At 40.0% G+C, this 27,958-nt stretch overlaps 3 protein-coding genes across 7 annotated transcripts in view; 2 read left to right on the top strand and 1 right to left on the bottom strand.

Moving 5' to 3' along the window:
• Nucleotides 1–119: 119 nt before the first annotated feature.
• Nucleotides 120–7,469, top strand: slc25a16 (solute carrier family 25 member 16). Of its 4 annotated transcripts, none has more exons than XM_034100827.2 (10): nt 120–211; nt 1,340–1,468; nt 2,643–2,735; nt 2,829–2,962; nt 3,166–3,229; nt 3,645–3,766; nt 4,398–4,464; nt 4,622–4,784; nt 4,902–4,970; nt 5,333–7,469. In XM_034100827.2, the coding sequence occupies exons 2-10, from the start codon at nt 1,372–1,374 to the stop codon at nt 5,487–5,489; spliced, it is 966 nt and encodes a 321-aa protein (XP_033956718.1). In that variant the 5' UTR covers nt 120–211; nt 1,340–1,371; the 3' UTR covers nt 5,490–7,469. The 4 variants fall into 4 exon arrangements, with proteins under 4 accessions (XP_033956718.1, XP_033956717.1, XP_033956719.1 ...); XM_034100826.1 differs by lacking the exon at nt 120–211 and adding an exon at nt 911–1,174; XM_034100828.1 differs by lacking the exon at nt 120–211 and having other exon boundaries at nt 1,379–1,468; nt 1,867–2,735.
• A 246-nt stretch (nt 7,470–7,715) lies between these two features.
• On the top strand, nt 7,716–16,160 carry alox5a (arachidonate 5-lipoxygenase a). The gene is made up of 14 exons (XM_034100825.2): nt 7,716–8,363; nt 9,303–9,501; nt 9,610–9,691; nt 9,770–9,892; nt 10,590–10,696; nt 10,782–10,954; nt 11,040–11,186; nt 11,694–11,897; nt 12,103–12,189; nt 12,779–12,957; nt 13,092–13,213; nt 13,575–13,675; nt 14,145–14,315; nt 15,734–16,160. Exons 1-14 carry the CDS (start codon nt 8,214–8,216, stop codon nt 15,911–15,913), a joined length of 2,025 nt encoding a protein of 674 aa, XP_033956716.1. The 5' UTR covers nt 7,716–8,213; the 3' UTR covers nt 15,914–16,160.
• A 161-nt stretch (nt 16,161–16,321) lies between these two features.
• The window catches only part of marchf8 (membrane-associated ring finger (C3HC4) 8), a 112,233-nt gene continuing 100,596 nt past the window's right edge, over nt 16,322–27,958 (bottom strand). Inside the window, exons 6-9 of one of the 2 annotated variants that reach the window (XM_034100166.1) lie at nt 23,831–24,011; nt 22,628–22,763; nt 21,087–21,101; nt 16,322–19,851 (exon numbers count right to left, since the gene is read on the bottom strand). In XM_034100166.1, the coding sequence (XP_033956057.1) occupies nt 19,547–19,851; nt 21,087–21,101; nt 22,628–22,763; nt 23,831–24,011 (637 nt within the window). In that variant the 3' untranslated portion in view covers nt 16,322–19,546. The remainder of the gene's footprint in view (nt 19,852–21,086; nt 21,102–22,627; nt 22,764–23,830; nt 24,012–27,958) is intronic. The other variant, XM_034100165.2, reaches the window with a different exon arrangement.

The raw sequence follows: 27,958 nt of genomic DNA, 5'->3' as shown, positions 1-27,958 counted from the left end.
GAGCAGTAGAGTTTACACCGTGCACCTTGTAGTCTTTACGGAGCACGAGACCCGTTCAAATGTAAATCCCCCTTCTGTCAGTCCACGCAGGGCAGCCCCGCTCACTCTCCCTCCACCAGACACAACCTACGGTCGGTGTCCGCTGGCCACAAACTCGTCGTCGCTGTGGAGGAAGAGTGGAAAACAAAACCTGGGATGGAGTACAGCTAAGGTTTGTCTTAGGGCTCCTGACCGTGGTTTCAGCCAGTGGACGCATGGTTGTGCTAAAAATCATTATAAGGAAATGAATCACCAAAACAACACAAGTGCAGTTGATAAGGCTAATTCATAATTGTATGTGAACTGCTTTAACTTAAGTTATCATCAAAAACAATCTTGGAATTTTAGTGTTGAGCTATCTAAAAAAAATCATCGCCAGTGGCAGTTAACATTTAGTATTGAAGGTATTAAATACCACTTAAATATGATACAAATGTATGATCTACTTGTTTTATTATGTTATGGAAATGTCATATTCATACATCTAAACTGGCCAGAGAGGTTTGTATAAAGACGTCTGCCAATGAAAATATTATTATTATTATTATAATGAATAATTCCCGTAATTAAATACAAAAATACAAAATAATAATTATAATAATAATACCGTAATAACTCTTTGTTATTGCTCTTTTTTATCTTAATTAACTGAAATCGTTTGACATATTTTGATTACATTCTTATACCTACTTTTTTAATACATAGGATCAAATAAAATATAGAATATGTGTAAAGACACTCCTATTTTTGGCATAAATCTCCCCTGTAAAACCTATGAAAACAAAAATCCTGAAATGTACCGCAGCCTGACCGCAGCCCCTCGTCCTCGTCTGTTGACGTCATGCTGCGTCATAAACGTGCGACTGTTTTCGGTCAGATGCTGTCAGTTAACTGGCGAAGGGCATTAGTGGTACGTAAATGTTGAAAGTACACACGGTTCATTCATCACAACAGATCTAGTTTGCGTTAACCTGAAACAGTAAACCAGCAGCTCCTCGCGACCACCCGGCCTTCATAGTAACACTTTCAAACAGCCAGGATCACCCCGAGAGGAGAAACATTTGTTGAAGAGATTTTATCGGACAGAGCCCCCACTTATTCTGTGTTCAGTGCCTCTTACAGTCTCGATCATCTTGTGAGTATCTTGATATCATGACTAATTACCCTCAAAGCTAGTTAAACCCCATTGAAAACTTAAGTAAATACAATATCATAGACTCTGGTTTGCTCATATGGGTATTTGCCAGGTTGGTGTTACATTCCCATATTCACATGTGAAGTGTTTTTCTCTATTGTACAGCTACGGATGTGGCAGATTCCTCAGCAGGAAGGATGACATCAGAGGCTGTGGTCTCCACATCTCCTGCTATAAGCAGCGGGCCCCCTGCCGAGAGGGACTACCACTTTGTTCGCTCCTTTGTAGCTGGAGGTAGGATCTGACATATGAGTCTATATTATCATTAACAGGTTGATGATGATGATTTACACAATGTAGAACTCAAAGATACAGTTTCCAGCCTTGTTGTGTCTGCAAGCGTATATTGGGATAAAGCAGTGTGCTGGTATATATGAGAGTATTTATATAAAGAATGTATTGGTTTCAGCTATTCAAAGTCTGACGAGAATTTCTGACGGGAAAAATCTGACATGATGGATTCTACCTTCTCATATAACTGATTGTTGTACATATCTTGCAGTGCTAGTTATTTGCTGCACACATTTAACACCTTAATTAGTACATTTCTGCGTTTGACCTTGAAAAACTGATACCAGCAGATAAAAGAGAAAGTGAGCACATCTGTGAGACACAATAATGATCGATAACAGATTGTCTTCAGGGTCCTGCAGCCGAACAGACTCCTTGCTGCTGCTGGGCACTGCAGGCTCATGTACCCTGATCTACAAGAGGGGCTCCACTCTCTCCTGCTTTCTTTTGTGACGCATAAACTGCACAGCCACGCTACGGACCTTGAACATACTGCACTTAGATAGTTAGATAGATAGATAAAAACCTTCATATTAGCTCTAGAGATACCATCACTCTGCAGATCTCTGACCTACCTGTGGAACTTTGCAAGGACAAATTGAGTTTCCCTTCAAAGACCAATGAAGACAACTAGCCAGGGACCAAAATCACAAATGTTCACTGCCTGCCAAATGCTACTTCAGGGAGCTTCTTTTCAAATCTACCAACTATTCGAGATTCAGGTAATTATATATTTTACAAACAGACAAGCTAGTTTTCAAAAATATTTTAAGCTTCTACAGTAAGTTCTGTTTTCTACATTGTGCAGTTATTATAGAAAAGACAGGCATGTTTCTGTGTTGTTGTTTTGTGGCTCTTCCTCTATTTATTATGCAACACCTGTTGCACTTGAAAATCGAAATGGTTAACTGTTCTGCTCTCTTCTATGTTGCACGACCAACGCTACTCTTAATATTCTGATGAATCTTATTTCAACAGTTCTATCTGTACATGATTGGCCTTTTTCATTGCCATTTCAGGCACTCAAGATTAATTAAAAACATTCAAACTATTCTCCCATTGTAACATTAAAAGTTGCATATTAATGTTCTCTTTACGTGTATCTGCTTTTGTTTAGGTGTTGCAGGATGCTGTGCCAAGAGTACCATAGCTCCTCTGGACAGAATCAAGATTCTCCTTCAAGCCCAGAACCCCCATTACAAACATCTCGGTAAAAACAACAGCAGCCAACATGAAACGCCAATAAGAGTTTATTTTCACAACTCTGTGCCACATGAGTGAAACTTCTGACCTTTCTTTGCAGGAGTGTTTGCAACTCTGAAAGCCGTGCCAAAGAAAGAAGGCTTCCTTGGCTTGTACAAGGGTAATGGGGCAATGATGGTCCGCATATTTCCCTATGGAGCCATCCAGTTCATGGCCTTTGAAAAATATAATAAGGTACAGTCAGTGCTTTATTTTGGAATAACACTCTCAAAAGGCAATGTTATAAAATATATTGGAATTCAATAAAACCAATGGTAGCCGTTGATTTGTGAAGTGTAATAGGCTTTAATATTGTTACATTTTGTTTATTTGTTTGCTATGTTTCATTGTATTGTTTTTTTGGTTAAACTGTTGACCGATGATTCCTGGCATTACAGCTGCTAGGTAAACAGTTCGGGATCTCTGAACACATCCACCGCCTAATAGCAGGATCTATGGCAGGTAATTCATCTTTCTCACTGGTACGACGTGCCTTTTATGTCAGTGTCAGTTGGATAATATGCACTGTAATGTAGTTTCCCTTTCCTGTTAATGTATTGATCATTGAATCTTAGACTATGTTTGCATTTGTCACCTCAGTATAAGCTTTCTCATGTTGTAACAGATACTGCATCAACAGTATACAAGAGTCAAGCATAGTGATTTGAAATTTGCAATAAAATGAAGTGGTCCAGTTCCCAGTGTGCTTGGTGGGGCGTAACACAACAATAAAAGAGAATGAAAGACAAGTATTCCAATTGAAATTAAAATACAGCCAAAATGTGAAAGTGCTTGATCCCAGTTTATTAGTTTGAAGCATAACTACATTCAAAGACTGTTTATAAAAAGTTCCATCTGTTTTGTTGTGTGTTTTCAGGGTTGACTGCGGTGATATTCACCTACCCTCTGGACGTCATCAGAGCCAGACTGGCCTTCCAGGTGACCGGAGAGCATCGATACACTGGAATTGCAAATGCCTTCCAAACCATCTACCTTGAGGTAGGGTACTGCTGTTCAACTTCTCACACAAACAACTAAGCCTTCATAAACATTATAGCTTTTCATTTAAGTGGCAATGGACACGTTTGTTGCTGTACTTTTATCAGTATGAAACAATGTTGATTGCACAATGTAATATCAATAGAATAATGACACCATCTTGGTTTGGATTGGTTCCCTCTTGTTACAGCCTTGTATGTAAACCATTGCACAACCAAGAGAGGGAAAGAAGGGTCATTTGCAACTTGGCGACATCATTGCATATTCAATTGTATAAAGCTTAGTGGTTGTGTCTTTTGGAGAAAGGTGCGGCAAGGGACAAGACTGACTGTAAGGTTGGCAGAATACCCAGGGACTGTGAATACTCCGAGAAGCATTGGGAATGAATAAAATATCATTAACATTTATATATATTGATGCTTTTTTCACCTGACTGTAAAAATAATAGGTAGCTAAATATGTCCTTGTGGTAATAAGGAGGTTTTCCAAGAAAAAAATTAATTTAGAAACACTTAAGGAGGAAAGTTAAAAGCTGTATATTGCCACTTTAAAAATGCGGGAATATCAAAAATATATTGTAATTGTAATAATGTATCCTCTGCAATCACACCTGTTTTTCTTTTTTGCAAAGGAAGGGGGCGTCTCGGGCTTCTACAGGGGACTTATTCCAACACTTATTGGAATGGCTCCTTATGCAGGTGATTAATAAAATGATTTTTGTATTGATTGATATGAGTCTTTAAAGATGATCCTATATTATCGTGCAGAACAACATAAAATGTCCCGCTTCATAAATCTATCCAGTGTTCTTTGTGAGGTCTTAACTCTTTTCTCCCCTTTCCTTTTATCGTCCAGGTGTCTCGTTTTTCACCTTCGGCACCCTGAAGAGCCTTGGCTTGAAACATTTCCCAGAGAGGCTGGGAAAGCCCTCCTCAGACAACCCTGATGTCCAGGTTCTGAAAGTGCACGTTAACCTGCTGTGTGGAGGGGTTGCCGGTGCCATCGCTCAGACCATCTCGTAAGTGCTGTCGGCTGGCAGCCAAAAAGCCCTAATGCTGACAATGTGGTGTGAAGTTTTCTTTTCAAGTATTTTATTGATGTGTCACATTGTGTCACATTGTGTCTCCTCTTAAAGGTACCCTTTGGATGTGGCTAGGAGAAGAATGCAGCTAGGAACCGTGCTTCCTGACTCTGAGAAATGCTCGTAAGTATCACCGATGATCCTACTCCCCCATATTCTGTTGACAGGTTGTTCTGCACCTTCGTATATGAGGTTCTTAAAAAAATCAGTGTTTCAATTTAGGTGTTTTGGACTGTAGATGAGAAGTTCCCACATTTGGTTTGAGAATGAAGTGTATGCTTACAGCTGAAGAGAAAACAAAACCGAATAGGGGCTGTTTACATAAAAACAAAGGTAGTCCTAAAACATCAAGGAGCATCATAGCTACTCATCTGTAAAACTACAGCAACATCCTGGTAATAAGAATAGGCTTTACTAAGCTAAAAAAAAGAAGACCCAAACCCATTAGATTTCTCTCTGATTTGTATTGTCTCTTGCCTCAACAGATCTCTGAGAAAGACGCTGAAGTATGTGTACACAGAGTTTGGCATCAAGAAGGGGTTGTACCGAGGTCTTTCTCTCAACTACATCCGCTGCATCCCCTCCCAGGCCGTGGCCTTCACCACCTATGAGTTCATGAAGCAGATCCTCCACCTGAACTAGGTGCTGGTTTTATCCATCCTGAGTCTGTACGCTCCGAGACCTTAAACAAATCGACCTCGATGCTTCCAACAGAAAGGGATCTGAAACTAACTCGCTACGTCTTAAATCGCCTTTTCCTCGAGTTCACTGAAGGCACCATGAGAGTCAGTTCACACTGAAAAAGGAAACTGGATATCAGACAGTAAGCCACTCAATGTCTGTCCCATTCAGTTCCTTTCTACTTCCTAGTTTTGTGAGTCGCCCACTTCTTAAGAGAAGTTTTACTCAAACATACAACATGTGGTTTGAATTTCTCTCTCTCATCAGTGTCTCCATGGATACAGCAGGTTAGCGGCTCGGGGCGATGATGTGCTCTTTAACTTTAACAAAAGAACCCTCTGATTGTGTTGAAGCCGCTCACACAGATGTCCTCTGACTTGATTTTAAGATGGACATCAGCCTACAATGATCAGATGATCAGTTTCTTTCTAACTCGTTTCCTTTTTACTGACCTGGTAATGAAATTGTTGGCACTTTATTTCAGTTTAAACTTAACATTTTATTGGCGAACCTTGAATAGAGCAGGGAATGTCTGTACTCTTATCTTTGCTTTGTATTTTATGTTGGTTAATGTCGATCAGATTTTGTATTTTGTAGCTCTGATGATATTGAATTATTCTGCTGCAATCAGAAAGATATTCAGAGTTTAAGAAGTCTCATCATTTAATATGATATGGATGTAAGAGGGACGTGATGGAACTCGAAATGTGCACCTCATGACGGTAGCTTTTGCGTCATTTATTGATTCACATAGAGGTTGCCACTGGGTGGCAGCATTGCATATACATGTCATTGTTTACCATCACAGCTGGACAAAACATTCATATATATTTCATAAATTCATTAAAAAAAAATACAAGTCAGGGTAGATTATTTTTTTGTTCATGAAAGCTAGCTGTCAGATAATAAGTGAAATATATGCACTGTTTTTAACCAAAATATTGAGCTACGAGCTACTGTCACAAAGACTGAACATTTAATAACGATGAAATAGTCGTTTCCTAACTTTCAACCTTAAAGTCACCACTTATGTTTACATGCGTCTCTTCAGTCAGACTCGCTTTTTCAGCCTCTTGCCTTTCTCTGCATTTAATATCTTACTGTTTCATGTGTTTTCTATGAGTTTTAGACCTAGTATATGAATGCGGGAAAATTGAGCCAATGGTGTGTAACCTTTATGGCTTGGGACTTTTTTTAAATGAAACATCACAGTTTGCATATATCCCCTATACACTTTTCAGTAAATGTCATTTGAATAATTGCGAGAGGGCTGAAGAGTTAAAACTACCAAATATCTAACAAACAATACAAAAATAAGACGTTTGTCCAATCTCAAATGTGGCCAGAGACGATCAACCTTTTTCCAACTGCCCAACAAAAATATTTCGTATCACTTTACAGCACACCCTCTAATAACAAGTTGATTCATCATACTGTAGTGTCTGTCGATTATAGTAAGAAATAGAGTAGGAGAGCAACCTGATTTGGCTTAAGAGTACAATCACACCAATGAGAAGTTCAAGCCACCATTTCCGAAACAAAATGTAGTATTCAGTAACACTTCTGCTTATTAAAATGCCACTCATCTTCAGCACTGTGGAGCTTTCATTTCTTTCTCTCGAATACATGACCCTGCTCTGTTATTGCAGTTTTTGAAGTATCCCATCAACAATTGGGGAATAGATCAGCTCTGTTCTCGCTGCTCACTGCGACGTGATTATGTAAGAGAAGATATTTGGATACGTAAAAGTATGTAAAACTACACTGTACAACTTCATTAAGCTATATGTGATGTGACTGAATATGCATAGTTTTCAGAAGGATTGAACAAAAGAAAATGCCTTTTTAATGTCTGTCAGTTTTATTCTCTCTATTTGTACATGTTCAGTTTTGCCTTTTAAACAGTGACAGAATTACATTACAAGTGATCTTGAAACAGTACGCCTGCTTGGGCTTTTATTTGTCTGTGACGGTGAACATGTGAATGATCCTGTCCTATACGCTCAGACTTTACACCATTTTCACAAGAGGCAGACGCTGATTAGGTGTGTTTTATTCCTTTTAATAGATTTATTTTTTAATCTTACTTGTGAAGTAGGATCATATTAATCCCATTTCCCACTTCGAGTGTAACACACACAGACCCCTGTCTGAGAGGGACATGATTTGCATTTATTTCACTGAAACTGGAATACAGTGCCAGCTGTTGTCCAGTGGCAAATACTGATTTGACTAGTAAATATGATGTGTAAAAGATATGTATGTTAACATTTCATATCATCAGTAACACCGTTGGACTGCCCTCTCTTTTTCTTCTGTGATACAGGAATTTCAGGAAGTCCTGTTGTTTGCTGACAAAGACATTTGATATCCTCTCCCTGGTATAAGACACCTTTCCCTGCACCAACATTCATGTCAGTGCTCATTCATGCCAGCTGATAACGCATCTCGAAAGGAGTCGTATTTTATTCTGACATCATTTTATAGTATGCAGGTGGAGTTTTGTGCACCTCCCTCTTTTGCCTGATTACACTGTTGGTGAAAGAGATATGGGGAGAAGAGAGAAGTGAACATCAGTGACACAATAACAGCAAGGAGAAGTGTGCAAACCTCAGGGGCTTTGGTTGAGGTACTTTTCTGCAGATTCCTTGGTCTCCAGAGAGCCTTTGGACCTGTGTGACCGCCATGCCTTGCTACACGGTGACAGTTTCCACGGGCAGCCAGTGGTTTGCAGGGACAGATGATTATATCTACATCACTCTGGTGGGCACGGAGAGATGCAGCGAGAGAACGCTGCTGGACAAACCTCTGTACAATGACTTTGAGAGAGGGGCGGTAAGTGAAGTTACAGCGGAACATTTATTTTAAATTCTGATGAATGGTGGGCACCAACAACTGCACACAGACAAACACTGGGTGAGCTTGTTTGCATAGACTAAAAAGAGGAAGAAGAGACAGAAAGGTGCATTGATGTTTATTCTGTTGGAAGGGGAAATTAAATGCAAAGAAAAGAAGAGGTGTATTTTAAGAAATAATTGCTGATAGGAACAAAGCAAACTTTTTTCACGTTTTTATCTTTTAAAAACATATACTGTAGACTTTTTTGTGCTTAAAAATAAATAATTAGAGGTCCTTTATTTAAATGTCCCTGAAATGTATTCTTGAACTGCTCCCTTCAGTTTATTCTCCATAGAGACCAAGTGTTAGAAACTACTCCAACCCGTAGAAGTAAAGTTTATGATATGATTTCACATGGTGTTTGACAATAAAAATACAAGAAATATAGAAAAAAAAATAGAAAATAAATCAAAATCATGCAATGGCTGTACTATTGTATCAAGACATGTTTGTATGTAGGACGAGGTATACATATAGAATTTAGCATCCACTTAGCATTCTTGATGCCGTTTTTTTAAACAAAAAACTATTTTATCATACATTAAGGTTTGTAGGTTTTATCTGTTGTCCCCTGCAAACTTGCAAATGTTTAAAAAGCATTGTATTTAGCTTGATAGTCCCACATTTCTCTGTCAATTTGTTTTTGCAATTTATCATGCTCACATCGACAAACATGACCAAAGGGTGCCCACAAATGAAACCCTCTATGTGACATTGAGGTTTTCACATACACTCTACGCTGTGACATGCTAAATGTGTTTCACCTCTTCCCTTTATACAACAACGCTTACTGACGATACACTATTAATGCACAGTGGATTCTTTAAATAACACTATTTTCCTAGCTCATTTATTTCCCTGCTGAATAAATTGCAGGTGGACTCCTATGACGTGAGGGTGGATGAGAACCTGGGAGAGATTGTGTTGGTGAAGATTGAGAAGAATAGGTACTGGGTGCAGGATGACTGGCACTGCAAGTACGTCACAGTGAAGACCCCCAGTGGAGACTATCTGGAGTTCCCCTGCTTCCGCTGGCTGGTGGATGACAAGGAGGTGGTGCTGCGGGATGCAAGAGGTACATGAGTTTGCTTTTCCAGACTGCCTGCCTCGTCTTTTCATCAGTCTGCAGGTCAAACTCTGTTATTGTTCCATGATCGCTCACTTTGTCTTGTGTCGGTTGCAGCACATCTGCCTCAGGATGATAAGACCAGCCTGGTGAAGCAGCACAGACAGAAAGAGCTGCAAAGCAGGAGAAAGACCTACAGGCCAGTTTACACAGTTTGTGGTTTTATGATAAAAGAGGCTGAGGCTGCTGCTCACTAACATCTCTGCTGTCCTTACAGGTGGAAGGAGTGGCAGCCGGGCATTCCTATGAGCATAGATGCTAACAGACACAAAGATCTGCCGCGGGACATCCAGTTTGACACTGAGAAGGGAGTGGACTTCGTACTGAACTACAGTAAGGCGTAAGTGCTCCCTCTGACAGCCTGCTGTAGAACACAGGTTGACAGTAGTTGTGAGGACAGCTGATGCCCCTCAGTACAAAGAGGCCTTAACCTCCGAGGTGTGTTTCAATGCAAAGCTTTCACGATGCCCCGGTCATATGATGATCTCCAGCCTGATAACGTGCACTCTATTTTCTGTGCTCAGGATTTCCTGGAAATAAACAGAGGTCTCATTGTGTGTTTATCTCCAGGGACATTTGCATGTTGCTTTCATGCAGGCATGAGAGGCTGAGCACAGACATAACACATTTCAAACACATCCGTTTTCACCATGCATTAGTTCTGCTAAAAGTTGCATCAATGACAAAGCTTTGAAGCAGAGAAGTAGGTGAGGTGGAAAATGAATCACGCAATTTGGAAAAGTGAGCTTCATAAGGTGTTGACAGAAAGGCTGCAGCTTTGCACACAGAAGTAAATGGGCTTTCACTGCTACTACTGGCAGTGAAAAACATCATAGCCACAATCAGTATGACATGTCATTTTCTTTAGGGAATTATTTGCAGTATTTAGTTACATATTCCAAAAAATACATTGTATATTGTATACTTTTTTGTACTTTATTTTGCATATTATGATGATGATGATGATGATGATGATGATGATGATGATGATGATGATGGTGATGATGATGTTGTTGATGTTGATGATGGATCTTCAGAATAGAGAACCTGTGTGTGAACCAGTTCATGCACATGTTCCAGTCCTCTTGGAGTGACTTCGCTGACTTTGAGAAGATCTTTGTGAGAATCAAAAACACAATCTCAGGTCAGCCTCACATATATTATATTATTTTATATAATATATTGTTGTGTTTTGTTATATTATATCATATTGTATTTGTATTATCCAGAGTATGTGATGAAACACTGGAAGGAGGACTTCATGTTTGGATACCAGTTTCTGAACGGCTGCAACCCCATAGTAATCAAAAAGTGCACCAAACTCCCTGAGAAGTTTCCGGTCACTGATGAGATGGTTAAAGTGAGCCTGGAGAGAGAGATGACTCTGGAGGAGGAAATAGAGGTAGACTTGTTGTGACATATTCAAAGTCCATGTTTAACTTTAAACCTCCCACTGACTAACGATGTGAATCCATGTTTGGCTCCAGGCAGGAAACATGTACATAGTGGACTACGAGGTGTTGGAGGGCATCACTGCTAACTGCACTGACCCGTGCACGCTGCAGTACATCGCTGCTCCCATGTGTCTGCTCTACAAGAACGCTCAGAAGAAGATCATGCCCATAGCCATACAGGTACTGTTGAGCCTGTGTGTCCATGAAGAATATAAACACGAAGCACTTTTTGAGTCGATTTAGGCCTTGTAACTAATTCACCAGCACTATGGTATGATCTTGCTTGAAGTGCATATATCTGCACTTTCCTTGTTGTTCGGTGTTGGAATCTTTATGGTTTTTGCACTTATTGTAAGTCGCTTTGGACAAAAGCTAAATGATATGTGATGTAATGTTATGCTGCATGCAACTGGAACAAACTGCACGAAGGTCCTAGATATGCACCAAATCTAGCAATTCTATGATTCAGAATGTCTGTTTATGTGCTTGTGAGGCAGCTTGGCTTTTTTCCAATGTTTTTATCCTATGCTATGTTCCTATCTTTTATTTTTCCTTATGTAAAGCACACATTATCCTGTGTAGAAACTGTGCTATAGACATTTACTCGATGTTGCCATTTTATTACACCTCCAGGGAAACATTTCAGTATAAATCCATTCCTCTCTTTTTCCTGATTCTTTTCCCCAGCTCGGGCAGACCCCAGGTGAAGACAACCCGATCTTCTTGCCCACTGACGCTAAGTACGACTGGCTGCTGGCTAAGATCTGGGTCCGCTCCGCTGACTTCCAGTACCACCAGAACATCACACACCTGCTCCGGACTCACCTGATCACAGAGGTGTTTGCTATCGCCATGTACCGGCAGCTCCCTGCTGTTCACCCTGTGTACAAGGTAACCCTCAGACCCATTAACCAGTTTATCCCAAACCTCCCAACCTATACTTTAAAATATCTTATATTTGGCATTTAATTATTTAAATTATCAAATGTTCTACCCTTATTGTTAACATTTGGTGGGATTTTTCAATTCTCTCATTGTAAATAAAGGTTCAATATATAAACGAATGAAAATGCTTTGATTGATGTTCCTTTCTCAGCTGCTTATGCCACACATTCGTTTTACCATCGCTATCAACACCAAGGCCAGAGAGCAGCTCATCTGTGAGTGTGGCATCTTTGACAAGGTGAGTCTGTGGGTGTGGACGCAAAAAATAATGACACTTTTCTATATTTGTTTTATTCTGTTGGAAGGGGAAATGAAATGCAAAGCAAAAAGGAGGTCTATCTATTTTTTTGATATACTTTATAATCCCCGTGGGGAAATTTTTTCTCTGCATTTGACCCATCCTAGTGTTAGGAGTAGTGTGCTGCCATTTTGAACGGCGCCCGGGGAGCAGTGTAGGGAACGGTGCCTTGCTCAGGGACACCTCGGTAGCACTTGGTCTTGCCGGGACTTGAACTGGTGACCTTCCAGTTGCCAAGCCAAGTCCCTATCGACTTCGCCACCTAGACCCATCTAAGGTCTATTTAAGACATATTTGCTGCGAGGAACACAAGCATTTTATGAGACTCTCGTTAAAAGCAAAAGCTACAACCAAGAATGTGCTGAAAAAGAAAGAAAAAGTCCCAAAGAATGCACTTCCTGTTAGGACATCTGTAATGGATACTTAGCCATATGCATGCAAATCTAGAAGGACATAAGCACACATCCTTGGCTGCAGGAGTGATGAGTTACCTGTGTGATGACGCTGTATCTTCTCCATCCTCTTGAAGGCGAATGCTACAGGTGGAGGGGGACATGTCCAGCTGATCCAGAAAGGCGTGAAGTCTCTGACCTTCAGGTCTCTGTGCTTCCCTGACATCATCAAGGCGCGCGGCATGGACAACAAGGAGGAGCTTCCCACATACTTCTACAGAGACGACGGCTACAGGGTGTGGGAGGCGACCAAGAGGTGAGGAACTGCACTGATGGGAGAGAGGAAACACTCAAACCGTAAACAGAGTGGGGTAATTTATGATGGAGTGTAAGGGAGAAGTTGCAGCACTTCCTCTATGTGTGACTGCTGCCTTGTTTCCTTTCTGGCAGTTTTGTGTCAGATGTGGTGCATATTTACTACACCAGCGACGAGACCCTGCAGGAGGATGAAGAAATCCAGGCCTTCATTAAAGATGTGTGCAGCTTCGGGATGCAGGACTTCGATCACTGTGGTGGGTACACATTACACACTTCCTGTTATCTTTTTAGCACTGCAACATCATTCAAAATGCAGCAGTCTGTTATTCCATGGAGAGACAATGCTCACTCAACCTTAAGTATTGTGTTGTAGTGTAGGTATGCCTGCAGGAGACAGGTACGACAGGTGACAGCATTACAGACTCAGATCTGTTCTGTCACAGATGAAAGGTTTGAAGACAGGAAGCCACAGCAGTCGGATGGTGTCACTGACTGAGCTTCACTGTTGCAATGCCCTTCTTGCATTTCTCCATCACCTGCATTGTGAAAGGATCGTATACAAAGTTTGATTTTTTAAAGATTGTATCGCTCTTTGTCAATTCTGCCCGTGTACAGAGTTTCCCAAGTCCCTGAAAACCCGCGAGGATCTGTCAGAGTATCTGACCGCCATTGTGTTCACCGCTTCAGCCCAGCATGCATCTGTAAACTTTGGACAGGTGAATAATACATAATCATTCAATATCTTTCTGATTTAAAGCTAGTTCATTCACTGTCATTGTGAAAGACAGGCATATCATAATGTTCAACTTTTCATACAACTTGTATTTTAGTGTGTCCAGATTTGATGTAGTACAATAGAACAGTCAAGTCCATTTCCAATATCCAAATGTGCTGTCATGAATATGCTATTTAAGACATATTAAAAAATAAATAAAAAATAAATAGACTGATAGATATATAGCTTAACATGATCCGATTTAAATTAAAGTTATATTGTGTGGTCTACATTTTATATCCAGCAACATAATGTATGTTAAGCGTGTGTTCTTTAGTGCCACATAGTGGGCAAAGCAAGTTGAGCAAGAGTAGAAGTGTAAAGAAAATGTTCCTCAAAATACTTATTGAGTACAGTTTCTGAGTAAATGTACTGCATGCACATTCTGTATCTGTGTGTACATTGTGTAGTACGACTGGTATTCCTGGATCCCCAACGCTCCGTCTACCATGAGGAGGCCCCCGCCCAACAAGAAGGGCATTGCAGATGTGAATTGGATCATCCATAGCCTTCCTGATCGCGGACGCTCCAGCTGGCACCTGGGGGCTGTGTGGGCCCTCAGTCAGTACCAGGAGTGCGAGGTACTGAAGAAGCACACTCTTACACAGCTCAGTACAGACTGGGTTGTTTTAAAGGTCACCTATTATAAAAAATCCACTTTTTCACGTCTTTTATACATAAACATGTGTCCCCTCTGTGTAAAGATATTCTGAAAGTTTCAGGAAAAAAGATTTGCTCACTTTTTGTCCTGATCCATTTATATAAAAAACATGTCAGATTTTGGCCACTTTATGTCATAACGATTGGCTTGTGTAACCATTAGCCAATCACCAACCAAGGTAACACCCCCCCATTTATCACCTGAATCTCCTCCTAGAGCACCATTGTGTTCGTTCTAACCAAATATCTCGCAGAGGGGAGTGGCTCCTTATTTTCATCTAAAGTAACAGACAGAGAATCAGTACTTTCGAAACAGGGCTGAAACAGAGGGGTTTATGGGATGCTACAATGCACGATCTGTTTAGTATTTGGAGCCAAACACTTCAGATACATTTTTTGTATATATCTGAGACCGATAATATATTGATGAAAAACAGTATAAAAGGGGACCTTTAAAGGGCCAGCCAAAACAGTTAGATACAGGCCGTTTCTCAATGTCGAGTAAACCTGCTGCAGAGCCACTATTTCAAGTATACTATGTCATCGAGTGGCGCCGAAGGACTGTTTAAATCAGGGGTGTCAAACTCAATTTCATCGCGGGCCACATCAGCATTATGGCTGCACTCAAAGGGCCGGTTGTAACTTTAAGACTATATAAAAAATACATATCATATATACATAAAATAATGTATTATATTACATTATTGCCTCTGCATTGGATTATTATCGGATAGAGTAATAACGTCTGAAAGCAGAAGTCTATGGCAAATAATTGCAATTATCTTCAGTGAGAATGTCACAAAATGATTTAAAAAGAAAGCCAAATTCTGGAAAAAAGTAAAAAAAAAAAAAAAAAAAGTGAAATGTTGAAAAAAACAAGTGCATTTTTTTTTTTTTTAAGAAGTGAAAATTGAAAAAATAAAGTCACATTTACAAAAACAATTCTAAGAAAAAAGGCATGTTTAGAAGAAAAAAAGTCAAATTCTGAGAAAAAAAGTCAAATTTGAGATGCATTGTGGGACATGTAGTTTATGGGCAACGTGCTTCTGTAAATCTGCATGTAACAATATAATATTCTTTGCAAGCTCTTGTGGGGCCACATACAATTAAGTCATGGGCCGGATTTGGCCCCCGGGCCTTGAGTTTGACACCCCTGGTTTAAATGCATGTTAAATTCCCAGCATTCGGCGCCACTCGATGACGTAGTATACTTGAAATAGTGGCCCTGCAGCAGGTATACTCGACATTGAGAAACGGCCACAGACTCTCCACTTCTACTTCACATTAGCCTCTCCCCCTGCAGTGGGCCTTCTGACCCGGTCCCCCTCTCTCCCTGCAGCTGTACCTGGGCTCGTATCCTGACGAGTACTTCATAGAGAAGCCTGTGAAGAAGGCCATGGAGAGGTTCAGGAAGCAGCTGGCAGAGATAAGCCTCTCCATCAAGACCAGGAACGAAGGGAAGAAGCTGCCTTACTACAACATGTCTCCTGACAAAATCCCAAACAGTGTCGCCGTTTGAGGAATAAAATAATGTCTTAACTTGATATTTTGCCAAAAGCACATTGAAGTTCTGATATTACTGAGCTGTCCATGAATGCTTAGAAACCTTTTTGTGACCCCAGTGAGGGATTTGATACTTCTTTATGTTTAAATGCATAATGTGCTGACATAAAAAGTCAATTTTAAAACCTCAAGTTTGCTGATAAACTGTTTTGTCACTTATTTGGGTGAAAATTACAGCAATTAAAATGTTTTGATTTAAATGAGCAGTTTGTTATTTCTTTCTGTTAATTTCTCGAGTATAAAACTGAAGCTTTTAAACTTTTCATCTAATAATAAGGATGCACCATCAACCTTCTCACATATTTTGTAACTTAAAAATCCTGTTACCATAACATTTAAGTTCAGAACAAAAAAACACAAAGCATTAAAAGTAACTTAATTTTTTATTTGGTTGTTCTTTTTAATTCTACATACTTTGTTCAATAATGGGAAATTAAACTGAAAACACATCAATATTTCTTTTAAAAACATAAGTACTTTTACCAAATCCTTTACAGTTACTATTCCAAAGTAAATTCACAGACAAACTTGTGGAATGATATCATAAAACAGGGGAACACTCATATGTTCAAGTCCAGTCAGTAGTAAACAAATGTAGCTTTATGCAAGTTAAACTATTCCCAGACATTAGGAGATGTACATTTTGACAGAAATACTGAAACCTTGCCGGTACAGTGAGGCTGAGGAAGTATCTTTCATCCTCAGTCCATGTGCTGCTCAAAAGGATTATAAAATAAAGAAATCCGTTCATGGTTGTAGACACAAAGAAATAAAAAGCAGCTTTTAGATGCCCGCTGTTTAATGTTAAAGTGGCCTCAAAACTTCCGTCTCAGACTTCATGTAAGGAGCCAGCTCCTATGAGTAGAAAGTGGAAAAAAGAAGCACAATCTACATCCTTCATTAATCTTCCATCTCAGGGAAAGTAGATATTCCATGTTGTTTCATGAAATACAGGAAACTTTGAAATTTGCACTGCATTTTAATGATTATTTTCTGCATAATTAATATAATTTCGTGGAGCAACCAAGCTTTTTAATCTTTCTTATATGTTTTTTAAGCTTATAAGTGAATAACAAAGAGTGAAAGTGATGTTCTGGGAAAAAAAACTGTTAGTGTAAGTTGCATAAAATTACTAATGAATTCTTTTTTTAATGAACAAATTGTACTCTGTTTTCTTTTCAAAAATAAATACAACACAAAATGAAGAAATAATCATTTCATACCCAGAGGACAACCTGGACATTAAACACTATTACATAACTATAGAATAGAATATCAACAAAAGGGTAATTGCACTTTTTATCTGTCTAATTGCACTGAGCCTCGCGGGGATCGAAGTTTCAGAGAAGCTTCTCGTTACTAGATCTTAATCCAACTTGACACACAACAACTCCCTCGGCTCATGTTATGTATTTAAAATTATATTAGACTCCAGATCTCAAGTCACTGTGGGGCATAATACACAAGTACAGTATGAATTGTTGCAAAAAACAAAGCGCAGGTTTAATTTATTGCTGCTGCTAATGAGCAGTACTTATCACGTATGTTGTTGGACCATCATTGTTCACAGACAGTATACTGGTATCAAAGATAGTTTTTTAAAAGTGTGTGTGTTGCTGGAATGGCTGTGAGGCTCAACATGAGCCTGGCATCGCTGTGCTCCCACATACACACTAAATCACTTACAATGAGTGTAAGCCCAAAACACATCGGCCAGAGAAATCATCTGCTGCCTAGCTCAGACTGCACGTACAGCCACTCACCAGCAGGCGGTGCTGCAGCTCACTGAGGAGAGACGATGCACCCTGTGTGAGTGCATGCTTTTACTGCCAAATAAATCTAATTGTTTGTTCATGAAACGACCTAATATGTGACACTGATGCAACAATCTTCTTGATGCTGAAATAACGCATTTACAGCATTTAACATGTGTTACCTTTTAGAAATGAAAAAAAAGTGTTGGAAACATTTGTCTCATTTGAATAACATAAAGCCAGATTTGTGGCAAACGCTCAAAAAAAGGGGAGGCGACATGCTGGCTAAAATGGTCACTCCACCATGTGATTAGTCTGGCAAGAAGAAAGAAGACACTTTAGCTGAAACTGAAACTCCTGCTGTCTGAGATGAATGCTAATGCTGCTTTACGTCACAACATAAGCTCTGTGCAGGAGTGTGAACATAACTGGAGGAATTCATTGTAAATATGTAAGTCATGAAAGCTCCTCACAGTTAGAGTCAGTTTTTGAATCAAATCTATCTATTCGAGAACAATGGATGCACTGTGGGAGCGATGTGAGGACAGACTGAAAATAGGCAGCTTCAGATTTCTCAGGGCACATCCCGTGACTAAGCAAACAAATGAACATATTAAAAACTGCACATGGAATATCACACTGTAAATATTGTGTCAACCGCATGATAGAAAAACATGAGCGGCCCTGTTTATGCCCAAAGGCTTTAGTAATGTTCCCAAGACATGGAAATTATTTCACAATTTCCTGTGACCAGTAGAAAATGTTATTTTTTTGTATACATTTCTTTTTTATCATTTAAAAAAAGGTTTACATTCTCAAAGCCTTCAGAAAGTTGTGTTGGGGTAAAGAAGTGATGTGGCTGGATTTTCCATTATCTGCATTAGAGCTTTGAGCCTGACTCATAACTCATATTGTCTATTTTGACTAAAACACTCAACCCCCAATTCCTTTTTTGTCATCCATGGGAGGTTAATATACATGTATACTGTATGTGTGTATGAGGAAATGTTAAATAAAACAGGAGTTTGAATGTGCTATCCCCCATGTACAACATATACAGTAAGACTTAATTCATATCAAAGACAGAAAAGAGCGAGAAGAAGGGAGGGGGTTTGTTTTGGGAACTAAAAAAAAAACAAAGTGCTTCGATGCATGTCCAGATCAAGGCCTGCTCGGAGCCGACAGACCACAGCGACACAGATGGCAGTAGCTGGAAAGTTCCAGAGATCCGATGCGTGGCGCTACATACTGATCCACGGGAGGTTAGCCCAACACTCACGGGAGGTAAAAACGAACAAATCCAACAAACCCACGAAGAAAACCACGCATCAGAGACGTGTAGACCTCATGAGCCGTTTGTGAGTCTCTTTGTCTCAGTCCTGCTCGCACATAGGTCTACATGTAAGAATGTGTGTGTGTGTGTGTGTGTGTGTGTGTGTGTGTGTGTGTGTGTGTGTGTGTGTGTGTGTGTGTGTGTGTGTGTGTGTGTGTGTGTGTGTGTGTGTGGAGAGTTATATGCTCCAGGCCTTTTCATACATTTACAGAAGTCAGTAAAACCAGTTCAGTCCTCGGAAAGGAGACAGGTGGGAGTGTGGATTTATGGTGAAGGAGGAGGGAGGGATAAAGTCTGAGCGGAGGAATGTGGACAGAAGAAGACAGATGTGGTCTAGCCTTCTTTGTTGATGGAGTTTTAGGAATATAAGATGGCCAGATTAGGACAGGAGGTCAGTCTGGGGTCAGAGGAAGGGGAGTGTGTGGTCGTTCCTCAGAAACCGAGCATTTCTACGATGCTGCTCTTCACTGCGGGCCTGTTTGTGTGTGTGGTGTAGCAGTGGTCAGACGTGGAGCACCTCCATACTGTAGTCCTCTGTCTCTGTGTACTGGGAGGAGTTTGTGTCCGACTGGGTTGGAGCCAGAGCCTCCTTGCTCTCCAGACTGGGCTCCATGAGGGGGGGCTTCTCCAGCGCCAGCTTTTTACACGTGTCGGGGCGGTTCTGCACGTAGATGACCCGGTTGTACGCCTTGAGTCTCCTCCATAGATGGATGTAGACTTTGCACTGGACGTACATGAACACCAGCCCCCCCGTGAAGCCGATGGCCACCACCACCAGCTTGGTCCAGAAAGGCCATTCCAGGATCCCTGAGAAACAGAGGGGGCACAAGAAGAAACACGGACACCTGTCAAACAAAGACCACACTGAAAACTAATACAGCAAAGTATGTGAACACCACTTGGGAAATAATTGCGTTTTAGTATTATTTTTGCATCAATGTCATAACGTTTCCTTATTATTAAGATATTCTTTCACTAAATAAAATGTGTTTCTTGTTCTATCGCAGCCTGCAGTGTTTTTATAGTAGTGCTGTTTCTGCTTTTCAAACCATCATTTGTTTCTTTTGTTATAATTGATTATTTTACAGACGCACGCTGTTAAGAGTGCAAGTGGATTTTCACACTGTATAGAGGTGTGAAGAAAAACAATATTTTCCTGTCATCTCTCAAATGCTGCTGTCTAATTAAGTCATAAAAATGCCCCCAAAATAATCACATATAACAAAAAGAAACAAATGATTGCTTGGAAAGAGAGAACAACACCACTATAAAAGTGCAGCAATACTGCAGGCTTTTCAGGTGAGCGATTTGAAGTAAATTGGCCAAACCGTGCAAAATAAAATGATATGGTCCCTGAGGCAGTTGCAGCATTTCTGCAAATTGCAAAACCCTTGAAACATAAGGCTCTATGTAAGAGGTAAACAAACTTGCAATTTGTGGAAGCGTGAATATTTGTAAAAGGCTGCAGCACTGGGAGGCAGAAAGGGGATCTTTAAAAATAAGAACAAATAGGAGACAACAAAAAAGGTCTTCTTTGAAATACACCGCAATCTTTTCAGGCTGGCTGTTATATTTCAGCTTGCTAAAAAATATGAACAAAGGTAAGGTTGACAATTGAATTACTAAATCCTACTTATTTTTTTATAGTATTTAGTTTATGGAATGAGATACAAAAAATCCTCAAACTTAGTATCAGTATGGTTTTAACTAAGCGTATACAGCTGTATGAAGAGAGAGTAACATGTGATTTATTGTGTGAACATATTTCTGTGAGGTTTGTTTTCACAAAGTCACAAATTACATCACAGAAGATCACAGCGTGTTGCTGTACTCAGTTCTGTCTGCTTTCATTAGATTTGAACATTCAGTGAGATGGTGTGAAAATAACCGGTCATTAATGGTGAAGAAGTATTATATGTATCCTGAAATTAAGGCAGACAGAGGAAGGAAAGGGGTGAAAAGTGCAGTTTGAAATGAACTGGACACAGCTGACGAGGGAAAACACAATTTGAAAGTTAAAAGGCCAAAGTTGAAATGTTTACCTGGGATTCTTCCGGCTGCATGAGTAAAGAAAGTGTAAGTATCATGTATTACAAAACACACAAACAGATTGATATAAATGCACAGAAATTGAAAGTAAAGTCACATTATACAGTTGGATGTTATTCATCATGCAATCATAAACATCAGCTCTGCAAATCAAAGGAGACAATGGACAACATTTCAGATCTGCTGGTATCTGCACTCGGACTGAGAGAGGAACACCACTCTGTAGGACGGACAGGACTGGTGAGGAGCTCATTGGCATCACCATGGTGATTGAACCTGACAACCCTGGAGACAGTGACAAGTCTGAATCATCAGGTTGGGCACAGCCTGCTCCTCCATCTGTACGCTGTCTCGGAGTCACCAAATATGCCAGAGAGGAGTGAGTGGCAGCCGAGGTAGAGCCAGCTGAAGACAAACAGCTCCTCTTTAAAGCAGCACCACACTTTGATGATGGCGCCGCCAAGTTGTCCGAACCTCAGAGCTGCTGACCATTTTGGTCAAGATGGACGTTAGGAGAAGCCAAAGCTCTAAAGGCTGCTGAAGGCTTTTTAAACTCATAGTCACGTTTTCCTCTTATTCACAACGTTCCAAAAGACCATGATGCCCAACTGACAACGTTACAGTCTGTGGTCAGCATCAGGTTCCAGTTTGGCACTTAAGACAAAACTAAAGTCAGCTATCTTCATCAAGAATCAGAAAAAACAATGTGCCCAATAATTCTCTAAAGGGATAGTTTGGGGTTTTGGGACAAATATAGTTTAACAGCAGCTGTTCACATTTTGAACGGCTGAGGTCCGTCTTTTTAAATTGCTTCACTTGAATTAAATATTAAGATGTTTGTGTGTTTAGACTTGTGTCCAGTTTTTCAATCAACATACATGTGCCCAGCTGGTACCAACGGCTGTCACATTATGATTCAGGACCGTACGTCTGTCACATTTTACACACATACACGGTGATCAGACTCCAGCAAGAATACACACACACAAACAGTTATAAAAGCAACCACACAAACTTAAACACACTTTTATCCTTGTGAGGGCCTTTGGTTGACCTTTAACTTGAGGCAAGCCATACACACAAAACCCTAATCGGAGCAAAACCACCTGACATTGCTATAATAACATCACCATGAAAGTCTCAATCTCAAATTGGATATCAAGAAAGTTAGGACATCCATCATTCTCTTTTATGGCCTACAGGTCTGAAATATGAGAGTCTATAACAACATACAGAGAGGATCATCTCTTAAAGAATCTCAGCACACTCTTCTACACATTTGTTCTGGACTTTGATGCCCACTGAGCTGCTGCAAGGGAATTACGCCCACATATACTCCAATCTAAGAGAGCATTTCACACCATTTGCACTGCTGAAATACCACTACAGCTATGCAGATTCATCATCAAATACTATACATAAATGAGCTGGATTGTGGATGAATGGACGATTTCTAACAACACTACATCCAACAGTCAACAACGTTACGTCAATGTTTTTTTGTGTTTGTGTGTGTGTGTTAGTCTGTGCTGACCTTGTTTGATTTCCTCCGCTGTTCTGTCGATGAGCACGTAGAGCGACCACACCACGCAGGTGATGGCGATGACGTGGAAGGTGACGGAGCACATAATCTTCCTCCTCTCGCTCGCCGTCATCTGTAGCTTCTCCCACTGAGGCACAAACATGGGGGGGGACAAAAGGAAGGACATTCGAGTAGGTCAACAGTGTGTTCACATAAAGACACAAGGTTGCAGACACACACACTTAAAGAATAGACATTTTAAACGACAGCTAAAGACACATCTTTTTAGATTAGCTTTTTATTAGCAACCCCCCCTTTAAATGGCCTTTTAGTCTTTATTATTAAACTACTTTTATATTTATTGTATAGGTCTTAAAGGGTTTTATCTTATATTATTTATTGAACAGCAACATTTATTTTATGTATTTTTTTTTTTAAATATTTGAATCGTTAAACATTTATTAGAATTATGACGTTTTATTACTATTATCTTTTTATTTGTATTTATGTTGTACCTTTATGTTGACTTTATTTTATAGGGTTTTATATTGTTGCATCTATTCACTTGTCTTGTTTCTTATCTTTCTGAGATAAATCATTATTTATTTTATTGTATTTTATTTTCTATTATCTTACCTTTTACCTCCTTGTGTCTCTTAACCTGTTTAAATGTTATATTGTGCTGCATGTATCTGTAAAGGTTTTAACATCTCATCTGAGGGGAATTTTTTGTTGTTTATTTTTAGCATCCTCTGATAACTTTTCATCCCAACACCTACGTCCTCATCTCCCCTTCGCTCCTCACACGCAGACAACTTAAATCTCTTAGTAGGATTCAGAAGCTATTACCAGCAGAGCATTTGTTTAAGGCCTTTTGTGCAGCTAATGGAGGGTGGAGGAATTTTAATTAATGTCCTGCTATCTCCAGGCCACAGTGATTGATAAGACCCTTTAATGTAATGCACAGCCTCCGAAACATTTTGAAATGAAACAGCCACCCCCTCAAGTCCGGCTAATGAAAACCGCTTCAAAGCTCCGTGTCATTCTTGTGTTATCAGCCTGACAGATTGGAGGCAGCTATTGGCGTTTTTTCAACTTCATAACGAAGGAGTGACGTGAGCTAAATTGGGACACTTGGAACAGCCTGGATTTATGAACTGATGCTAAACTAATGAACGTGTAATGATTGACTGTAGACAAAAATCTGTGTGTTACCTTGCGCAGCGGTTTGAGCTTGGTCTCCATGATGAACTCATATTTACAGAGCTCACAGCAGCGCGTGTCGGAGCTCTTTATCCACTGCTGCAGGCAGGACTGGTGGACGAAGCGCAGGCTCCCCGTACAGTGGCATGGTGTGATCAGAGGACTCTCCTCGTCACCTTCACAGTGACAAATCCTGCGGGAATCAAAGAAAACAGTCAGCGCTATAAGCTAGAAGAAAGACAGCTGTTATGGGAGGAAAACAGAAGTGACGAGATATAAAAGAGAGAAATGTTGGCAGGCAGAGCAGATGGATATTTCTCCAAACTCTTGAGTTGAGTTTGGGAAGATATTTAAGTAAACTTAGACAGGTGGGAACATTTCACATATTTGAAGACTCTGAATGCAGAACACATTGCATGTCTCTCAAGAATAAACTCAATCAAGAAAAACTCATTTGATTTAAAACACTTCATTTACAAATCAAAAGGACATTTTACAAAATAACCTACCTTATTCCCACAACGTCGCAGCACACAAAATTGAACACAACAAATCTAATCTCAGATAGATTAGAGTTGTAGCCGCAGCAATCTTAAATCTCAGTGCTTCAAGGACTGATACAAATTGCCTGTATTGATGACTATGTTAGGCAATATAATCAACACACATGGCATCCAATACATCAGTGGTTCCTGTCCTATTGTGTTAGACATACTCTAACATCCCTGTGAGATGAACTCAGGTAACCCATGGCCATTCACTTATGTTCAATGTGTTCTTCTTATAAAGGGATTTTGAACTGGAGTAATTTTAAATATAGTTTGTTTTTCATACTATTTAACGGTCAATATTTAGGGTTCTTTGATCAAGTTAGAATGTTGACAAAAAATACCACAATCATTACTATTTTGGATCACAATTGCTGGAACATTCGTCTTTTCCACAGGCCCTGAAAACTGCAGTCATTAAACCGCTCTTAAAAAAGAATAATCTAGATCAGGGGTTCTCAAAGTGCCGCCCGCGGGCCAATGGCGGCCCTCAGAAATGTTTCTGGCGGCCCGCGATAGTTAATGTGACACGCTGAAATGCATGCGTTATATTTTAATCCTCCATGGTTGTATCTAGTAAGAATTAGAATGAGTAGCTTTCCAGCGGTATCTCCTGTGAGACTGTAACCAGGGCACAGCAGCCAATATGGCCGCTCAAAGCAGCTTGACTTTACACTGTGTGGGATTGGTGGATTTGTGTGTCTGTCAAGGAAATCTCGGCCGGCAGCCATCATGGTCTGAAATGACCAATGGACATCGAGAAATCACTAAGGGCCTACCCACCAAGTAAAAAAAACATAAACCACGTGTCTCCCATCAGTTTACGTCTGTGAGGAGAGAGAGAGAGACAGAGAAAATGGCTAAAAAAAACTTTACAGTTGCCGACTTCGCTAGAGATTTTTTTCGCTAGCAGCAGTGAAGATAGAGCCTCAGAACCTGAAGTCTTCGACTCTTCTTCTGAAGAAGAACACAAAGACAACAACAAGGATCCATTTGGACATGGGTAAGTGTAAATATTACAGTAATAGTGTACTGGCAATGTGTGGGGAATACCGCGAAAATGAACAATAGGTTTATTGATATATATTTTTTATCGATAGTTTATCGATAGGACAAAATAGACTCTCCATTAGCAAACGTTTACTCTGTGTTAACGTTATTTTGGTGTGTAAAAGTGAGATTACATGTGTAGATGATTAAATTAATCATTTATTCGTCCCACAACGGAGACATTTAGAGTGACATGTTTTTGCCATCGATTATTTTATCATACTGTTCTGTACAGATGAGACTTTGTCATAGATTTATTTATATGTGTGCCTGTTATTATTTTACCGTCCTGTACAGATGACACTTTGTAATCAGATGTAGCATATATATATGTGTGTCTGTGATTTTATACTGAATGTAAAGTAACTGGAAATACCTCTGTGTGTGTGTGTGTGTGTGTGTGTGTGTGTGTGTGTGTGTGTGTGTGTGTGTGTGTGTGTGTGTGTGTGTGTGTGTGTGTGTGTGTGTGTGTGTGTGTGTGTGTGTGTGTGTGTGTGTGTGTGTGTGTGTGTGTGTGTGTGTGGTCTAGCATTACTATACTTGTGGGGACCTAAATCTGTTTACATAGTCACGTGTGGGGACTGGCTTCCCTTATGGGGACAAATTGGAGGTCCCCATGAGGGGAATCATTAATTTTAGGGTGAAGACTTGGTTAGGTTTAGGATTAGGGTTAGGGTTAGGTTAAGGGTAAGGGTTAGGGTTAGGCATGTTTTGGTTATGGTTAAGGTTTGGATAAGTCTCCAGGAAATGCATGTAAGTCAATGTAATGTCCCCTGAAGTGATGTATACATTGTGTGTGTGTGTGTGTGTGTGTGTGTGTGTGTGTGTGTGTGTGTGTGTGTGTGTGTGTGTGTGTGTGTGTGTGTGTGTGTGTGTGTGTGTGTGTGTGTGTGTGTGTGTGTGTGTGTGTGTGAGAGAGAGATTGAGAGAAACTCCTTCTGCAACCTCCCAAACTTTATTTGTATGTGTGCATTGTTATTTGTGCTTGAGCAACATTTTACTTGAACTTTATTTCAATGAAATTAGTTGTAATTATTGTCCTACATTTTTATTTGTTTTACAGAGATGTTTCACAGCTGTCTGGGCCTAGTGGCCCACAGGCGGCGTTTATCCAGCAGCCAGAACATCCATCTGTGCCGGCCCCCAGGTCAAGATCTACTGTGGCTCAATGGCCTTCACCAGAGCCATCACCACCAAGGTCCAGCAGACCAGCATCACTACAGCTGCCTCCACCTCCATCTACGGCTGCCACCAGGTCAAGATACACCTCAGCACAAAAGCTCCACCACAGCCAGCAAGGAGGTCTCGTGGAGGTCTCGTATAGCACTTGTACCCCCCACCTACACAGCAGCCCATGCACCATCACCCCCATCTTCACAGCAGCCAGACCCACTGTCTTGGAAGACAGACAAAGACCTTGACATTGTCTTGACATTTATAATGAATAGTTGGTTGAAAGTTCTGATGTTCAATATTGTAAATAGTTAGATTTTCCAGTTTCTTATATTTATATAAATAGTTGGTTGAAAAAAACATATTTATAATAAATTGTTGGTTAAAAAAAAAAAGGTTGAATGCTCAATTTGTATTTGTACACATCACATGAACCTTGGTATGTAATATGAAGTCATTATTCAGTCCTAATGTATCTCAGTCCCTGCTGTGGTGAAAGTAGAGTGATAAACACCTGTTTTACTCAAAATTCGAATTACATTTTTTTCATTTTAGACATGAATAACACATTTATATACATTTGAATTCAAATATTTCACTGCTTTTGTGATCCGAAGACTTTGGTAACCAAATCTAAAACACCAACACATTTCGATCACATGAGTACATTTGTGTTTTCACAAGAGTTTTGAAGATTTTCCGAAAATCGGATGTAACATTTTAAGCTTTTGAGCTACTTATCTCATCAAACAGTGCTCTAAGGTGAATAATTTGCATATATAGCAATACCAGAGATTGTCCCGAACATTTTGATATTTAACACATGGGGTGCCATGTTAGAAGAAATACATTTAAAAGGGCATTTAAGAAAACATAAAAAAATCGAGAAAATACCCTTAGACTCCAGAGGGTTGTCTTTCGTTTTTTGTAAAGCACTTTGAATTGCCTTGTGTTGAAAGGTGCTATATAAATAAACTTGCCTTGCCTAGGTTCTCCGTTACCTCTAAGGAATGCTGCATGAGAGGAACCAATCAGATTTTAATATCACACCGGAGCACCCCCCGCCCCTCCTAAGATTAAAAAATGTACCCAGTCCGACAGGTTGAAGGACAGGAGCTGTAAATTAACTTTAAGAGGGAGTATATTTATCTGATGCGGAGATGGAGAGTTTGAGAAGGCAGACTCTTTCCACACTTTCACCAGTAAGCCAGTCATATTCTGCCATAGCACTGAGTTTCAGAGGTAATGGACAAAATGAGTGGTCGGAGAAAGTTATTAGAGCAACCTATTACGTCTAAGTCGAGTCAATATCACACACCACCAGAATCTAAAGTCATTATGATCTCAGAATGTCAGGACCTTGTTACAG

The sequence above is a fragment of the Pseudochaenichthys georgianus genome, chromosome 15 (assembly GCF_902827115.2).
Source record: "Pseudochaenichthys georgianus chromosome 15, fPseGeo1.2, whole genome shotgun sequence".
NCBI lineage: Eukaryota > Metazoa > Chordata > Actinopteri > Perciformes > Channichthyidae > Pseudochaenichthys > Pseudochaenichthys georgianus.
The sequence above is the reverse complement of the archived record's forward strand: the minus strand, read 5'-3'. Positions and strand labels throughout refer to the sequence as shown.